This window comes from Entelurus aequoreus, linkage group LG13 (assembly GCF_033978785.1).
Source record: "Entelurus aequoreus isolate RoL-2023_Sb linkage group LG13, RoL_Eaeq_v1.1, whole genome shotgun sequence".
In the NCBI taxonomy this organism is placed as follows: domain Eukaryota; kingdom Metazoa; phylum Chordata; class Actinopteri; order Syngnathiformes; family Syngnathidae; genus Entelurus; species Entelurus aequoreus.
Window position 1 is genome coordinate 50,355,752 of NC_084743.1, and position 19,735 is coordinate 50,375,486.

Here is a 19,735-nt window from a genome sequence, read left to right on the forward strand (position 1 = left end):
TCGCTCCATTCTGCCTATAAAGCACTTAAAAACATCCAAACACCTCCATTAAGGTTTTATATACACGCTGTAAGTATATATGTAATGTAGTAACAGGCGCATTTATAATAACATTTATTATTTACATATTTTGCTCATTTATAGCATACGCGGCGCATTAAAGTTAGCTTTTTTTTTCAATGATATCACTGATTATTACTCAAACATAATAAAATATCACTGTAGAGGTTGCCCTCCAGGGGGTTCTTCGGACCCCCAATCATCATCAGAAGAGCCGGATCACGGTTACAACATTGTTTTATTTTCATAAAATCGTGCAAGTGTTTTGCTTTCCATCAAAATGTTTTCTCAGCGTCCGTCTCTCGCCCTCTCGCTCTCGCTACAGCTTCCACTACCTCTCCTCCCGGCTGCTGCTTAAACAGAGCGACAGGTGATTAGATAATAAGGTCCACCTGGGCCATCTACGCACCTGTCGCTGACACACCCCGCTTCGCTGCAGGCCCGCAGGCCACGCCCCCCTCCACAATCACTTACTGTACAATGTCTGGTGTCATTAAGATGCCGATAGATAGAATCTTGTTATAGTCCTGCTTAGATGAAGAATGACTCATAATCCTCTCAAAGAAAAGGTGGGTGGAACCATGTGCCTTTTGTGTTGTTCTCGCCATTCCCGGGTATACATTGGCTGTCAAAGTGTACCGACTTGTCAGAATAAGTCCTCATCCTTCTACTATCCAGGTGAGAGGCATGATTTATGATCTACAATAAACTACAAGCAAGGAAGCCAGGAAGCAGCTTAGCACCATGTCAATATTGGCACACAAGCTTGTGATCACGGCGTCGCTATAAAGTTTGTCTGTGTTAGTGCTTAAAATAATAATATCACTAATAATTGGTTAATATTCAAGTCACGAAATGTAAATGGAGTATTGCTGGCGTTTTTTGAATAGTTATTTATTGGGTTTTATGAGCGGAATAGAGGACCAACCATTGGCTCCGTTGTAAGCAGACTTTTATTTGCATATATTTACATGTTAGAATGCATTAAACAAAAAAAAAACAAAAAAAACATTTGTATTTTTGTCTCTCATAATGATTGTGAACAATTCCAAAACAGCAAAATTCCAAAAATAGTGCAGTTCCCCTTTAATGCCAAGTGTTCAGCATAACAACATGAGGCACGTTTGTGTCCTTAAGAGTGTTTTGAAAATATTACAATTCTATCCCAATTGACCTGTTTTTTCCTATGAAGAGACAAAAGTACTGTTGTAGAAAGCTGCTTATTAGACCAGTAGTATTTACTCTTCTACTCCTCTAGCTGTTGATCTGATAAGCCACTATAAGGGATGAGACATACACACAGATTTGACAGTCTACCCAAGCGTCTTTTGCAAAGTGTTCCTATCAGCTCTTTCACTAACAGATTATTGAAAGAAAAGCCCCGTTTACACTGCACACCATATCTGATTTTTTTGCCCTCAAGTGACACAAATCCGATTTTTTTTTGTCAGTCTAAACGCTCCAAAGTGCTTAAAATCAGATCTTTTGGCATCAGATTCAGGCCACATCAGGAGGTACTCCTGAATCAGCTTGTAATCTGATCTTTTCAAATGGGACTTCAGTCTAAACGCAACGCGACCTGAATGCGATCCAAATGTGACCTTTTTGTCATCTTTGGGCAAGCAGAAGTGGATATTTTCTCACAACATCCGGTTTCGTTGAGCAAAGTCTATTTAAGACGACCACATTTTTGGTGCATCACTTGTCAATAGTGCTTAAATAATAGGCTATATGTAATATATGAATATGTATTTTGATTGCTATAGCGATTATTGAAAGATCGGAATTGACGCTATGGCGCATTTGCTTACATGTGTGTTGAAAAATAAAGCTCCCTTAAATCCACCCTGATTGTGTCTCCTTTACTTAACAGCCATAAAAAGATTACAACCCTCCCAAATATATTACACTATATACATTCATTTATACATTGTGTCATTTTAATCTACTTTCACGTAAAAAGAACAGTCATTTTTAAGTTGTTGTGACTTTTATTTCATTTTGTAATAGTAGCGACTTCCTCCCTGTCAACTTTCTTTGTTTTCACTTTATCGAAGTGACGTCGAGGTCACAATGGGGGCACATTGGGGCCTGTGCACGTTTACACTGGAGTCTGACAAAAATCACATTTCACTTGCAGTGTAAACAGTCAGTTGGAAAAAAAACAGATCTCAAAATAATCTGATTTGGGTCACTTTGGCCTGCAGTTAAACATGGTCTGAATGCTCCAAAATGCTTCATCTGATCTTTTCACATCAGATTAAGGCCGTATCAGGAGGTAGTCCAAATTTGATTGGAATCTGATCTTTTCAAATGTGACTAAACGGCAATGCGACCTGAATGTGACTTTTTCGTCAGCTTTGGGCGAGCTACGTCACTTGTGTGCGCGGGGAAAGACGCAGCCTGCCAGTGGAAGTGGATACTTCATCACGACATCTGGTTTCAGTGAGCAAAATGTTTTTTGGACCGCCAAATTTTCAGTGCATCACTAGTCATCCATCCATCCATCCATCCATCCACCTTCTTCCGCTTATCCGAGGTCAGGTCGCGGGGGCAGCAGCCTACGCAGGGAAGCCCAGACTTTCCTCTCCCCAACCACTTCGTCCAGCTCTTCCCGGGGGATCCCGTGGCGTTCCCAGGCCAGCCGGGAGACATACTCGTCCCAACGTGTCCTGGGTCTTCCCTGTGGCCTCCTACCGGTAGTGCCTACCGTTCAAGTGGCATCCTGACCAGATGCCCGAACCACCTCATCCGGCTCCTCTCGATGTGGAGGAGCAGCGGCTTTACTTTGAGCTCCTTCCGGATGGCAGAGCTTCTCACTCTATCTCTAAGGGAGAGCCCCGCCACCCGGTGGAGGAAACTCATTTTGGCCGCTTGTAACCGTGATCTTGTCCTTTCGGTCATAACCCAAAGATCATGACCATAGGTGAGAATGGAAACGTAGATCGACCGGTAAATTGAGAGCTTTGCCATCCAGCTCAGCTCCTTCTTCACCACAACGGATCGATACAGCGTCCGCATTACTGAAGACGCCGCACCGATCCGCCTGTCGATCTCACGATCCACTCTTCCCCCACTCGTGAACAAGTCTCCGAGGTACTTGAACTCCTCCATTTGGGGGCAGGGTCTCCTCCCCAACCCGGAGATGGCACTCCACCCTTTTCCGGGCGATCACTAGTCAATAGTTCGCAAATAATAGGCTATATGTGATATGTGAATATATATTTTGATTCCGAAAAATATCGATTGTTGAAGAATCGGAATTGACGCTGTGGCGTGTTTGCTTATTTAAAAAATAAAGCTAACTAAATCCACGCTGATGTCTGTATTGCCTCTACAGCATATATATATATATATATATATTTATTTTATTTTCATGACTATTTACACATTGTAGATTGTCACTGAAGGCATCAAAACTACGACACCTGTGAAGTGAAAACCATTTCAGGTGACTACCTCTTGAAGCTCATCGAGAGAATGCCAAGAGTGTGCAAAGCAGTAATCAGAGCAAAGGGTGGCTATTTTGAAGAAACTACAATACAAAACATGTTTTCAGTTATTTCACCTTTTTTTGTTAAGTACATAACTCCACATGTGTTCATTCATAGTTTTGATGCCTTCAGTGACAATCTACAATGTAAGTAGTCATGAAAATAAAGAAAGTGCATTGAATGAGAAGGTGTGTCCAAACTTTTATTTTATTGTTATTTATTGTAGCGACTTCCTTTTTCATATACAGATTTCGGTCAACTTTTTTTGTTTTCATTTCATAGAACTGCTCATGGAAGTGCTGTCGAGGCAACATTGGGACCACATTGGGGTCTATGCGGGTTTATACTGGAGTCTGATAAAGGTCACAATTTTCTTGCGGTCAAACCAGTCAGCTGGAAAAAAATCTAATTTTTTAAAAACTCAGATTTAGGCGCCTCAGTGTAAAGGTAGACATAGTATCCTAGATTTTTGTTGTCGGTATCCATGGACAAAAGAAAATGCACGGGACATTTTAGGAACTGTTCTTATTCAATCCACACCAAAGTCGATCCTGATTGCTTTGGCTGGCACAACCATTATCTTCCCTCCACCCTCATCCTCTTTGCCTGAGGTGCTTTTTACTTCAAGCGCTCTCAGTCTTTCCTCAACAGTCAATGGCTGACCAAGACCTCCTGAAATGGAGACAGAAAAGAGCACTCTGAATGCAGCCTCCTCCTGCATCATTAACTGCACAGTTTGGATCATGACTTGAACATTGCAACGTTTTATAGCAGCACAACAGCAAATGCAGCAACACCCGAAATCAATAATGAAACTAAAAAGCACCCAGAGAGCACCAACCTCCTCCACCAAGTAAAAAATACTTGAAAAAACAACAGTGTTACCATCTACTCAGTAAGGAAAGTACAGTCAATACTTTTTCCTTTGCTCTGAACCCTGCGGCTTATAAAACTGTGTGGCAAATTTATGGATTTTTTCTTTGCTAGTGGCCATAATGTTTTATGTTCAACAAATTGTTTTCATTTAATACAGGCAGAGACACTAAAAAGGTGTTTTATTGTTTGTGCAATGGCGCCATCTTTTGGACAAACCCGCTCACTGCAGATGCTGTGGGGTGAACGCATAGTCCTCTAGCTGTCCGTAGCGTTTTTACTTGTATAGATTCTTCGTTCATCGCTTCAAGCAACGTCTGTAAGTTTTACATTATATATAAAACTGTTCATACTTACTAAACCGCCACATGCTTGATAGTTTTCATGCATATTTGTACCTGCTATTGTAATTAGGGATGTCCGATAATGGATTTTTGCCGATATCCGATATTCCGATATTGTCCAACTCTTTAATTACCGATACCGATATCAACCGATACCGATATATACAGTCGTGGAATTAACACATTGTTATGCCTAATTTGGACAACCAGGTATGGCGAAGATAAGGTCCTTTTTAAAAATAATAATAAAATAAAATAGGATAAATACATTTAAAAAAAATTCTTGAATAAAAAAGAAAGTAAAACAACATAAAAACAGTTACATAGAAACTAGTAATTAATGAAAATGAGTAAAATTAACTGTTAAAGGTTAGTACTATTAGTGGACCAGCAGCACGCACAATCATGTGTGCTTACGGACTGTATCCCTTGCAGACTGTATTGATATATATTGATATATAATGTAGGAACCATAATATTAATAACAGAAAGAACCCTTTTGTGTGAATGAGTGTGAATGAGTGTAAATGGGGGAGGGAGGTTTTTTGGGTTGGTGCACTAATTGTAAGTGTATCTTGTGTTTTTTATGTTGATTTAATAAAAAAAAACAAAAAAAAACAAAAAAAACAAAACAACGATACCGATAATAAAAAAACAGATACCGAAAATTTCCGATATTACATTTTAAAGCATTTATCGGCCGATAATATCGGCAGGCCGATATTATCGGACATCTCTAATTGTAATGTAATCAAGCTAGCGTCGTTAGCATTAGCTAATATGCCAACACTATGATGAGTGTCTGTGTTAGTATTGTTAACCTACAATGGCATTCTTTTGTATTGTTTCAGTTTCAGAAATTCCTCAGTAAATTCACTAAAAGGTCACCGTGGAGTTACTGAGTCTGTTGAGCTTTCGCAGCTAGTGGGTCCATGACGATGACTTCTATTCGTTTGGAAACAGTAGACAAATCTTTCCCCAAAAATCTTTCTGTGTAAATACCTCATTTCACACTGTAAATATCTGCTGCTTATAGTCCGTAGCGGCTAATATATGGAAAACATGTTTTCCAAAATTTGTGGGTGCGACTTATTAACCGGTGCGCTCTATAGTCCGCGAACTATGGTAGATATTAGCTGACCTAAAATTCCCTAAATGACGTAATCGCCTTATTTGCATCATTGATTGCAATGCAAACTGTAGGAGAGAGAAAGAATGTTGTGGGAGGAATAAAAAGGGATTTTAAAAATGCTAAGTGTGATTAAAAATTCTAACTAATAACTTAGTTCTTAGTTTCCTCAAATTTAAACCAATTTTGTTCTGCATTTTTAAATATTAGACTGAACGGTTGTACCATTCACATTTGAAACACATCTATTGACTGGCTCATTAACATGAACAATAGATTGGGACATTGCAGTGATTTAATTTTTAGTTTGACAGTAAATAAACATTTACATTTTGATCTCGCTCTGTAAACCAAGATGGAAAAAATCTACCCGCCTGTGAGAAGGGACTCACGGCACCACCCGCTGCTTGTTGAAGTTATTCACTGCACTAAAAAAACATCGGAAAAAATCGCCAAATGTGTCGCTATTTAGTAGAAAAAATCACTAAGAGGAGTTGGAAAGTATTCAGATTTAGTCCCTAAATTGGCAACACTGATCCGGACTGTGGTTCGGATTATCCACAAAATAAAATCACCAATACCTGATCCCATTTCTGTAATTTCCTGAAAATGTAATCAAAATCTGCCCATAACTTTTTGAGCAATGTTGCTAACCAACATAAACAAAATAACCTATGAAGCCTAAAATAAATGAAAACTACTTGGTTGTGTGTGTTTGTTTTGTCACTTCCAAACAGGTTGCTAGAGGGTTCACACTTTGTCACTAGTGTCAGTACTTGGTTGCGTTTGTTCTATAGCGGAGTTAAAAACAATTGAATGGATTCCCTTGGAAGCTGCTATAGCGTAGAAGGAAAATGACACAAAATATCTCCATAACTTTTTGAACAAACTTGACTAACCCCATCTTATACACAACCTCCTGGTGAAGGTGATATACGCCACTGATCCTTAGAACCTTCACACTGCCAGGAGAGTGGATTAGAGTCAGCAGATTGAGAGACAAGAGCTCTAAGGAACAAACTAAAAGCCTGGGCTGTCAAACTTGTTTGTTTGGCAGAATGTCAAATGTCATGTTTATGCCACAATAGCTGGCATCCATTACGCTCAACCCCCCAAAACTCGCTCTCAATCCGGGTCACGGCACCAAACTAACACAGCCCAGACATGCACGCACTGGACTTGAAACAGAGTCCACGAATCCCCACTGATTGAGTATTCAAGCGGTGCTAGCCAATGAGCTGAAAGCCAACAGGCTTGCAGGCAGCTTGTTGTCCAGGACAACTCCTCAGAGAGTGAGGATTACACACACAAAATCATTTCAAATGCTAGACTTACAACAGTCAATGTAATTTTGGTATACCGTTGTAAAAATCAAAAGCGTCAGATTTGATGGGGGTCAAATGTGTGTTCTGTGGGTATTCTGGTTGGCTAAATATCTGTCACCAGTCACACTCAAAAAGTTAAAGTGACAACTCAAGTAAAATCAATGTACTGAACAACCTTTTGTGTTCCTGATGTTTCCCTCTTGTTCTCATGTGGGGTTTTTGTTTTGCCTTTTGGTTCGGGACCCTTTGGTACTGTGTGACAAGGGGTGGCACTTTCGTGACTTCTGCGGTGCTTTTTTGTGAACTTCTGGATCTTCCTCCCGGGAGCCTTTTGGCCATGGAGACCAGCTGCTGGGTCTCTGCCACACCAGAGTCCGTTTGGAGAAACTGGAGGAGATGCGGATGAAGAGACAGGGCTGCGGAGCTAGCGCTGAGCGCCGGGACGGACATGCTTCACAGTGTCTTGGCTGAATGAGCATCTATCAGACACCTCGGTCTCCTTGGACGTATCCTCGCTCAGCCATGCGGACTGGACACTGGCCGAGAGTTGGTGGGCGGCCGAGGGTGGAGTCGGCTCTTTTGGTTGCTTTGTTGGGTCTGCTCCTCTCTGGCCATGCTCCCCCCACCCCAGCAGACGATGGCGTGGAACGCCACAGAGGCCACCACAGTGTATATGTTTTTTTTTGTTGTTGTTTTACTTTTGTGGCTGTGTGTAGAAGTGGCTGGTTGCATCAGCTCTGCTCTTTTAATGTATTTAATGTCCTTTGTGTTCTTTGATGTTTGATCCCTCTTACACACATGCTTATGTGTGCTATGGCTATGAGTTTTTTTTCTTGGCCTCAGTCTGGACCCCCTCTCCAGGGCCTAGGCTTAGACTGATTTTTTTTTTTTTCCTAAACGACCCCCCCTATCCCTCTCCAATGTTTACCTGTTTCTCACCTTTTTTTGTAAGGGGCGCTGGAAGTTGGCAGACCTGTCAGCGATCCTGTTCTGTCTCCCTGTAATGTTTGTCTGCTCTTGAATGGGATTGTGCTGAAAATCTTAATTTCCCCTCGGGGATTAATAAAGTATTTCTGATTCGGATTCTGAACATATCTAGATGCTAGAAAATGTTCTCTAATAATATAAAGGCCAACTCCTACATTGTTACATGTCTGCAGGTATGCTCCAACTGTACACTACATTGACACGACATGGATATTCACATCCCCAATAATTTGGCCATTGTATTGAGAAGTCGTCGCAAAGTCAGCCACTGCCACATGTTCCCAAAATGGCAGGCTCGCAATTTCCATTTTTGTTTAGGCGAGTAGCCTTCCTTACCTTTTGCTTGTATAGTCGGTATCTGCGGGTGTGTAACCCCGGAGATGTAAAGTGCAAATAATCAAGAGCAAGTGCAGTATAGCATAGAAAAACACATCTAAATATTTGGATTTCAAGGTAATCCCAAAAATAAGTACCGTATTTTTCGGACCATAGGGCGCACCGCCGATGAATGGTCTATTTTTTATCTTTTTTCATATATAAGGCGCACCGGATTATAGGGTGCATTAAAGAAGTCATATTATTATTTATTTTTTTTCTAAATGGAAAACATTTCCTTGTGGTCTACATAATGATTGTTCTTTGGTGAAATTGTTGCATAGATTATGTTTTACAGATCATCTTCAAGCCGCTTTCTGACAGTCGCTTCAGGATGCGCCGTTTTGTGGGCGGTCTTATTTACGTGGCTCACTTTCGACAACGTCTTTTCTCCGTCATTTTTGTTGTAGCGGTGTAGCGTGCAAGGACGGGAGTGGAAGAAGTGTCAAAAAATGGAGCTAACTGTTTTAATGACATTCAGACTTTACTTCAATCAATAACGTAGCAGCATCTCCTCATCCGGAAACAACAACACCGGAAATGTGTCCCGGGAAAAACCGTTCGACCGGAACTCTAATAACTAAAGTTCCTTGGGTGAATAATGTAAACTCACTAAACCGGTATGTTTTAGCGCTTTCATGGCGAGTTTACTGACAGATATAAGTATAAGAACTTTATGCTACTTTATATGAGAAATGGCAACAACTGAGGATGAATGTCCCATAACAACTATAACTTATCGACTACGTCGTCGGCACGGACTACAAAGACGGACGCAAGCAATTTTTCAGGATTTATGCAGATCCCAAATACAGATCAGCAGGTACCAGAAGGTTAGAAAAGTTGCTTTTGAATAATATTGCGAAACAAAACGCCAGATAATATGTCTTACCTTATACACACACCATAATAAAACTTGTATGTTGAAACACATCAAAAGGTGCAGCCGACACTCATCTCTTATGTTTGACAGCCATCTAGTGGTCATAATTATCATTACACCATGTACGAAATAAAATTGCTTTGAGGTGGGTAAGCACAACCAAACTTATTCCTTACATTAGGCGCATCGAGTTATAAAACGCACTGTCGCGTTTTGAGGAGAAAAAAATGACTTTCAGTGCGCCTTATAGTCCAGAAAGTACGGTAAGCGTACATGTGATAGTAAAGAATGGATGCTGAAACAACAGATGTGGAGCCAGTGTTCTCGTCAAGTACTTACCGTTGCGGTCTATAGCAAACGGTGTGTTGGTAGCGGTGATCTGGTAGTTACAGATCTGGCTGTATTGAGGGGAACAGTCCTGGTCAGTGGCCTCCACTTGTAGGATGCTGTCATAAATCTTGCCCTCTGTCACTGCAGCTTGGTACTGGGGCTCCCGGAACACCGGAGCAAACTCGTTCACATCGTTGACCTGAATATGGACCACTGCCCTGCACAGAGTAGTCGAAGCATATGAAAATGAGAGGAGTCATTTGCATATAAATATGATGTAGTGGGATTCAGGTTGTTTTTATTGGTGCAAAGGGCCACATTCTTAAGAAGGGCTCATGTAGAATATTGTGCCAGATTTTTTTCCCCCCCGGCACTAACCAGTAAAAGGCTTGACAAAAACACAATGTATTAAAATTAATACATGGGATTACAGGAGTTGTGATCCTCTTTTGGCATTTTGCCTAATCACCAGGCCAAATAATTGAAGCTTTGGGCATTAATGGCCTGTGCAGCGAGTGTATTTACGGGTGTCCTAATTTCTTCACACAAGCCCTTCTCTCACAGAAGGCATCTTACAGTGTTTATTTATTTATTCAAGTATTTGTTTGAAGAAAAAAAAAAAAATTAACTAAACATGAATAGTATACATCAGTAAACAGCTGGACAAGGATTGAATTTGTTTTTTTAACAATTTTTTTTCAGGAAATGACAGCGCCGCATAATGTTTTATGCGGCGCTAATGTTGTGGTTAATTTAGCACCAAAAAAACATCAGGGGACATAAAAAATACCTTTATTACGTGTGTCAAAGAGGAGTGTCAACATTTGCATTTCAAAATATGGAAATCTGACAAAAAAATGTATAACATTTGGGATTTTACTATGTCACAATAACTTGCAAGCTAATCAATTTTATAGCAGTTTATGGATTTAAAGTACCAGTAGAGTGGAAAAACAAGTTGACTTCATATGCTTAATTGGGCTTCATTGTATGCATTTTGATTGATTGAGACTTTTATTAGTAGGTTGCACAGTGAAGTACATATTCCGTACAATTGACCACTAAATGGTAACACCCGAATAAGTTTTTCAACTTCTTTAAGTCGGGGTCTACTTAAATTGATTCATGATACAGATATATACTATCAGATCAGGGACGTGCACATGATTATAGAGGGGCAGGGGCTCAAAGTCAGAAAAGGGCAGGACATTTTTTTTGGTCCTTTACACAATATGGAAATTAATGTAAAATTAAATTTGCTAATAGGAAGCTAACTATACTTAGCTGTGTGTCCTTTGTAGGTAAAAGTGATTGACATTTCTTTTGTGTCAACAAATGATTGTCATAATGAGTTAATTTACATTATCATAGGCTTGGAAGACATGAAAAGCAACAAAACACTGGTTTATTATTAGGATATTTATTGTTAAAGATAATCACTTTAATATTGGACATTGAACAGTGCAACATGAACTTTGAAAAAAAATACAAAAATAAATACCCAAATGGAAAAAACTTCAATGTGAAAATCTGTCCTTCTTCCCTTAACTTGATGAAAACACCATCAAGTTGTAACTTATGGTCTTTCTCACTTAATGCTCAGACTAAACAACTGAAACGCAACACAGGGCCAAAAATACGGACCAGGGGCCAGTAGAGGGCTGTAGGATGGAGGCCACCCATACCCAAATATGCTCCTCAATGTAAATTCAGGGCTTCTATGAAATGATGTGAAATCAGTGCACAATCAGTAGCCAACTCTTTTCTCTCAGGTGTTGCTTCTACACTCTCCTCCTCCTCTCTCTCAGATGTTGCTTCTAAGGTCTCTGCCTCTCTCTCAGGTGTGACACTTTCTGAGGTCTGTGGTCTTTCTTGAATTCTGGTGCTAGTACTTGGTTTTAGCCATGCATTAAGAGGTCTGCTACCCTTAGCTGCTTCCTGGCGCTCCTTCTCCTTCCTTTTCTGTATCCTTTCTTTTTTTGGCATTGTGCTGCAGGCATAATCAACATGAATCAAGTTTAAATACAGATGGTAATATTCCTAACAGATAACCTACATCTTATATCCCCAGAATGCTGAAACTATTATCATTATTAATAATAATAATAATAATAATAATTATTATTATTATTATTATTATTATTATCATTATTATTATTCTTATTATTGTTATTATTATCATTATTATTATTATTATATATAGGTTTGTTCATCAGTCATCAACAATTGAGAACAGAGAAATGGATATTAAAACATATCCAATTGTTTTTACATTTCGCAAAGTATGTGAAAATACCAGCTAAACATCACAAAATGCCACAAATTCAGTCGACCATTTTAAATATTCAGCTCCGAATATCTTCGGCATATTTTGTAGATTCTACATCGCTGTAGTAACGCTTCTGCACTCTGACCATATTATCAAATCAGTCATACTAAAAATATGCAAACAACGGAAAGAGATGTGCTGTTTATCATTCACAATCCTTATGTAAAACGATAACACATATGTTTGGCTTTTCTTTATGCATTTCAAAATCGTAAATAAATAGCTAACAATTGAGTCAACAGATCGAGGGTCCTATATTGCAGAGTTTTTCAACCACTGTGCCGCGGCACACTAGTGTGCCGTGAGATACTGTCTGGTGTGCTGTGGGAGATTATGTAATTTCACCTAATTGGGTTAAAGACTATAAAAATGGGACCCATTACCTCCCTGCTCGGCACTCAGCATCAAAGGTTTGGAGTTGGGGGTTAAATCACCAAAATGATTCCCGGGCGCGGCGCCGCTGCTGCCCACTGCTCCCCAAGGGGATGGGTCAAATGCAGAGGACAAATTTCACCACATCTAGTGTGTGTGTGACAATCATTGGTACTTTAATCTTTAATCTTTAAAAATATTTTTTGCAATCCAGTAATTATAATCCGCAAATGTGCTGTTGAGTGTCTGTGCTGTCTAGAGCTCGGCAGAGTAACCGTGTAATACTCTTCCATACCAGTAGGTGGCAGCAGGTAGCTAATTGCTTTGTAGATGTCGGGAACATTGTTTGTCGTGATCACAATATGCAGATGACAGCGGCAAGCAGGGTGCAGGTAAAAATAAACAAAAGGCAAGTGCCCCTAACAAAAGACATTGAAGCTTAGGTATGGCTATGCAAAACGAAGCTAAAACTGAACTGGATGCAAAGTAAACAGAAACAGAATGCTGGACGACAGCAAAGACTTACAGTGTGTGGAGCAGCAGACAGCGTCCACAAAGTACATCCGTACATGACATGACAATCAACAACAAAATAGGAGTGCAAGACAAGAACTAAAACACTACACACAGGAAAACACCAACAAACTCCAAATAAGTCACGGCGTGATGTGACATGTCGTGACAGTACACCTATTTTGAGACAAGAGCTATAGTGATGCATGGTTGGTTATGGTTTGAATTCATATCCGACAATTGCGAGAACAAGTTTTTATTGTCAATATCGGCTGCTGAGTTTAATTTTTTAATGTTTTCTGCTCATAGTGTGCCTTGAGATTTTTTAAATGAAAAAAATGTGCCTTGGCTCAGAAAAGGTTGAAAAACACTGCTCTATTGCACCCATTATACCCTCTAAAAACATCTAGAAACAGCCAACGATCCTCCATTTACATGTCGTGACCTGAAAATTAACCAAATATGAGTAATATTATTATTATAAGCGGTAACGCAGACAGGCTATTTTAGCGACGCATTGATAGCCGTTAGCTAATTCTAGCTAACACTGCTATTGTTGCCGCACTAAGCCGGCGGCTGTTTCTGCTTTGTTTCAAACTTGGTCAAATTAAATTCTGGATTATAATTCATGCATCTCTCACTTGGTAGTAGACAAATGTGGTCGACGATGGTTGACTTTGACAACCTCAGACGCTAGTTGCGGCAACTTTTTTTTTTGACCCTTCGTGAGGATTGCGATTGATTCTTGATCTGAATGGAATTATGTGAGGGTCATGTCGGTCGGCATCACAGATCACATGACTGGCTTTGTCATTATCTCTCAAAATGGCTCAGGAATCTCCGTGAGATTGATACTATTTTGATCATATCTATTTACTTGCAAACGTTTTAAGTCTTTTGGTGTGATAAATGAAATACTAGCTTCAAAATAGAGGCAACTTGTTTTTCCACCCTACTGGTACTAAAAACAACAAAAAATAATTACATATAAAACCATTATAAAAAACAATATAAAATAAATATGATTAAAAACGATTTTTAACAACAGATGGTTGTCCAAATCTGATGGGGAAAAATGTTGGATAATGCAGGATAAAGTGACAGAAATTAACCCTGTACAGAAATGGACATTTTTGCATTGTATTATACATCAGGAAGTGTTGTGTAAGACAGTGTTAAAAATAAAACCATCAAAAGCAATCTGCTTTTGTATAAAGTTAAGTTAGGTTAAATGAAATTATTATTATTATTATTCATTATTATCATAATAATAATAATAATAATAATTATTATTATTATTATTATTATTTATCTTACAATATATCAAAAATAATGTTGGGCAAAATTTTATTGAAATATTGTCGGTGTGGCCCTCCAGTAGTGCTTGGGTTGCTTATGCGGCCCCCGGTAAAAATGAATTGCCCACCCCTGGTGTAGCTTATAGGTGAGGCATTTTTCAAGATGGCTGACAACGTCTTCCTCAATGTTACAGAAATTAACTCTTCTTTACAAAATATATATTTCTCCTATTTGTCAATTTACACACAGTGAGGATTTGTTGCATAAGTATATTTTCTGTCATCTTCATGTCCATCCATCTCTGTCTTGTAGTAATTTGATTGAACCATGGAACATAAAAATATTGTGGCGCTCTTTAATGAACCCGAGTTGCGATTGTTGGGATCGCTGAAGTAGCAAAAACACACACAACTGTGAAAGAAGGACAGCAGGAAGGAAAGAATGTCAGGAAAGAAGGACAAAAACTGGAATTCCCCGCCAAAAAATAAAGAATCAGCACTCCAATGAGAGAGAGAGAGATCCCAGCTTAACGGAATTGATTGATTGAGACTTTTATTAGTAGATTGCACAGTACAGTACATTTCCGTACAATTGACCACTAAATGGTAGCACCCGAATACGTTTTTCAACTTGTTCAAGTCGGGGTCCACGTTAATCAATTCATGGTAAGAAGCACTAGTTGTTACTACTAACTTAACTAACTAACGTATCATGAATTAATTTAAGTGGACCCCGACTTAAACAAGTTGAAAAACTTATTCGGGTGATACCATTTAGTGGTCAATTGTACGGAATATGTACTTCACTGTGCAACCTACTAATAAAAGTCTCAATCAATCAATCAATCAATCAATCAAACTTACTCTCAACAATCTTAGTATTTTTGTAAAACTAAATACTGGTATCATAAGTGTATATATTAGCTGATGTATTTCTGTTGAAGTTGTAAAAAACATATATATACATCAGCGGATACCGATAAAAGAAGGCCGATGTATACGTCAAAATGCCAAATATTGGAGGCGATAATAGTCTGCTATCTGCATTAGTTAGGACTTTGTTTTTGGTTGAGAATCAGCCTGTGTCGTCACAAACATGCTTGTTGGATCCGCCAGCTTAGTGCAGGTGACATTTTCTTTGGCTACACCACCTTGTCAGTTATTGTATGCTGAAGGGATATTCCTGTTTCTTTGGCTTTTAGATGTAATTGATTATAGAACTAAAAATATTTTCAAGCAAGTCACTAAAGTAAACACAAAAAACAACAAAATGGTTAATTTCGCCTCTTAAGACGAAAATAACGGGGCGGTATAGCTCGGTTGGTAGAGTGGCCGTGCCAGCAATTTGTGGGTTCCAGGTTTGGTACCTGGTCACTGACTCACTGCCGTTGTGTCCTTGGGCAAGACACTTTACCCGCCTGCTCCCAGTGCCACCCACACTGTTTTAAAAATGTAACTTAGATATTGGGTTTCATTATGTAAAGCGCTTTGAGTCACGAGAGACAAGCGCTATATAAATACAATTCACTCCACTAATGCACTTAAGACCTCACATTTAGATTTGTACGCCGGTGACGTGTGGTGAGGGTCAAAACAGGTGAAGCACTTTAGAGTTTTTAAAGAAATGTAATTTCATATGCTGTCATTACTTTTAATAGGCTGCTCATTAAAAGAGTAAGAAAAAGAAGAGACTAATTCACTTTCATAAACATTTTATTACATACTTCTTAGTCACATTTTTTACTTTTATACAATTAAAAAACTAGGAGTCTTACCTTTAATTTTAATGTGAAGTACATGCACCTATCTTTGATTATAAAAGTTTGATCACCTTACGTTTTTTCTAAAAGTCCAGTATGGAGTCATTTTTTATTTTGTATGTATTTTGGTAGTCACATACATTAATTTATTCAGCAGAGTACCACGATATATTTATTGTGTTTCGTTTGTGTAAATAAAGTTTTTTATTTATTTTTCAAACATAATCCAATGGCTTTGTTTGTGGAAAAAAAAGATGATTTCGTAGCAACAAGCGCCTGCGAGCTCACGTACGCCACCACAATTCATAATGTATGGCCTGATTTACTAAGATCTAAACAGTGCGTGCAATCTATAAAATAGCATGTACTATTAGTGTGCTTGTGGCGTGCGACTTACTAACATTGCGTGTGCAATTGCAAAGTAGTGCAAAACCGCCTTATTTAAATGAGGATTTTGCGTGTACTATATGGGGCATCACCACAGACACACCCATTTACTGCACATTCAGTTTCAGTTTCAGTTCAGTTCAGTTTCAGTTTATTTCGAACATGCACAATGTACTTACAATGTAATTCATCACATATTTTCGGTTGTTTCATTACAGCACATCCGAAAAGGAGTAGGAAGAATCTGAGCTTAATGTTATAATCATGTTATCATGTTTTTGCTATGTTTTCAAACATGCATCTACCACTCTTTATGGGCATTTTAATCACGGTCCTGCACAATGACATTGTTATTTTTTTTTGCGCCAAAGATGGCTCATTGGAGCGAGGTTGCGCTTACTCCTGCTCAAGACACAAAAAATGCTTACTTAAAGATGTTTTTTTCATATAAGACGCATATTCTATATGAAATAAACAAATAATGTGATTAAAATATATTAAATGACACCAAAATGCATCAATTGAATTCGTTTGAATGAAGCTATACAATTATTGCTGAATAGACAATATGTCTAGTGCAGGGGCGTCAAACTCATTTTAGATCGGGGGCCACATGGAGAAAAAATCTACTCCCAAGTGGGCCGGACTGGTAAAATCACGGCACGATAACTTAAAAACAAAGACAACTTCCGATTGTTTTCTTTGTTTAAAAATAGAACAACAACATTCTGAAAATGTACAAATCATAATGTTGTTGTTTTTTTTTTTTTACACTTACATGTTGCGGTTAATCATTTGTCGTTATTTATATTTTCTGGATAAATTATGTGATAATATTCATCAGTCAACTCATTGGTGTTCATTTTCAATCAAGATAACAAAAATACATCAAAATCAAATTACAGGATGTTATTCATGTAGTTTCATAATTTTCCTCGACTGATGTACTAACATCATGTGGTTTAATCTGTACATATACAAAGATACAAATAATTGCTATTGCAACATCCAGTGGACACATTTAGAACAGCTGTTTCGTTCATTCAAACATTTCAGGTTAATTTTTATACTTAGCAAACTCATCCCGCGGGCCGAATAAATCCTGTTTGTGGGCCTCATCCGGCCCTCGGGCCGTACGTTTGTTCTGCTCTAATATGTTTTTTTTTTATTTCTGACCGTCCAAATATGTTGAAACTGTCTGCGCAGTGCGAGCACCGATCCTGCCGCCGTGTATGAAACTGTCAGTTGGCACGCCCTGACACGTGCTAAATGAAACAGGCAAAACAGTGATGAGTGTTGATGAAACACATTGCGTGTGTGTGGAGGGGGGCGTGGCCTGCAGGCCTGCTGCGCAATGGGGTGTGCAAGGACCGGCCTCGAAGACAGCAACAGGTGAGTGGATGGCCCAGGTGGACCTTGTTATCTAATCACCTTTCGCCTTTATTAGCAGCAGCCGGAATGAGACACGCTGTTGGAGTTGGAGTGGGGGCCAGAGAGATAGAGAGAGAGACGAACAAAGAGAAATACATTTTGCTGGAAAGCAAAAGCCTCCCCACATTTATGAAAATAAAACAGTGTTGTACCCTGAATTCCGGGCTCTCCTGGCAGTGTGTGGTGGTCCGAAGAACCCACTAGAAGGCAACCTCTACAGTGTGCTAAATAATTATGTTTGCATTTTCTCCTCCCAGTATTGTGGGCGTTTTGATGATCAGCGTATATTTTGCATATCAATGAAGACAGAGACGCAAAATGGATTGCGCTCCTTATTCTGCTCACTTAACAGACACGATCCACTTTGCACACATTTAGCAGCTCAGCTGTGCATGTGCTATCAAGTTCACACGTGTTGTAGTACGTGTGAACTACAGCGCCTCTCAGTAGGGTCAAATTTGCAAGACCAATAATGTCGCTGTAGATTCTACAGTGTAAAAAGTCAGGTTGTAAGATTTGTTCTAGAATCGTTATATTGGTGACATTGCTGAACAACAGAAATGGCCACAGCCTGTGCGCGCCTGTGCAATTGCGCACAGCTCAAGCATCCTCTGCGCAAGACAAATCTATGCCACGCACAAAATCCAATAAAAAAATAAGCGCATAACAATTTTCGACACGACACGGACACGACAGAGAAAACAGTTTTCGTCATCATTGTTCAAATATTGTAACGTCTGTCGAGACGCTTTGAGGACATGAATTCCATCGATCACTTTACTGAGCAAAACTCTTTATTGTCGGCCATAAACTCATCACCAAAACATTAGTAAAAAAAAATTATATCTAGCAAAACTGGTCATTTTCTGCAGTACAAACCACACCAAAACCAACTTTGTTATATCAACAACAGCCGCTCGCTCTTTCTCACTTGTACCAACACATGCACATATGGCACTTAGCCAGTGATGCGTTTACAGCCACACAAAAAGTCGGACAGCTCCAACACCACAAATAAAGTGTAATTCCAGGTCGTTACACGATGATTTACCAATCAAATGTGTGCTTATTCTAGTGTCATTTATTAGGAATCTTAATTTATAAATATTAATCATGAAATGCTGTTATTATATTAAATAAATACTAATAAAAATATATTTTTTACAAACAGGAAGTTGCAGGATTGTACACATGATCCCCTGCTTACATCTCATTGTGCAACATGTGAATGTTTTAATGGGAATTAAATGCAATGTCTGAAAGGGGTACAAATTATTTCCAAAGCAGGACCTCCACCCAGACAAACAATACAAGTACAAACGTACACAGTTCATGAAAAACAATATTATTTGTTATTGTCATTGTAAGTGGGCTTATATTAGAAAATAACCTCATGGAAATGACTGCTGTCATTTGATTATAATAATAAGAGAATGTTGTCTGTCTATCTGTGTTGGCCTTGTGGTCCCCTTGAGGTGGGGACTTGTCCAGAGTGTACCCCGCATTCCGCTCGAATGCAGCTGAGATAGGCTCCAGCACCCCCCGCGACCCCGAAAGGGACAAGCGGTAGAAAATGGATGGATGGATGGAGATTTAACTTGTTAATTAGTCAGGTTTGGGACAGGTGTGCTGCTGGTGTAGCCACAGTGTGCACGTCTGATGTTGCTCACATGGGCTCCACTGAATGCTCAGGGAGTTTTTGCGTTTGCTCACACACATGAAAAATTAGAGGGAATATTGGCCACGACCTCAGCCAACAACGAGGAGACCTGACTGCTTGCGCACTAAAGCAGGCAGGAAATAAATACTCGCTTACGCACAAAATGAGCAAACATAATTGGCACT

The 19,735-nt window shown here is 39.2% G+C and overlaps 1 protein-coding gene across 1 annotated transcript in view; it reads right to left on the reverse strand.

Moving 5' to 3' along the window:
* The window catches only part of LOC133663476 (calsyntenin-2-like), a 722,813-nt gene that overhangs the window by 253,059 nt on the left and 450,019 nt on the right, over positions 1–19,735 (reverse strand). The window contains exon 4 of the mRNA XM_062067961.1: positions 9,810–10,018. Within this exon, the coding sequence (XP_061923945.1) occupies positions 9,810–10,018 (209 nt within the window). The remainder of the gene's footprint in view (positions 1–9,809; positions 10,019–19,735) is intronic.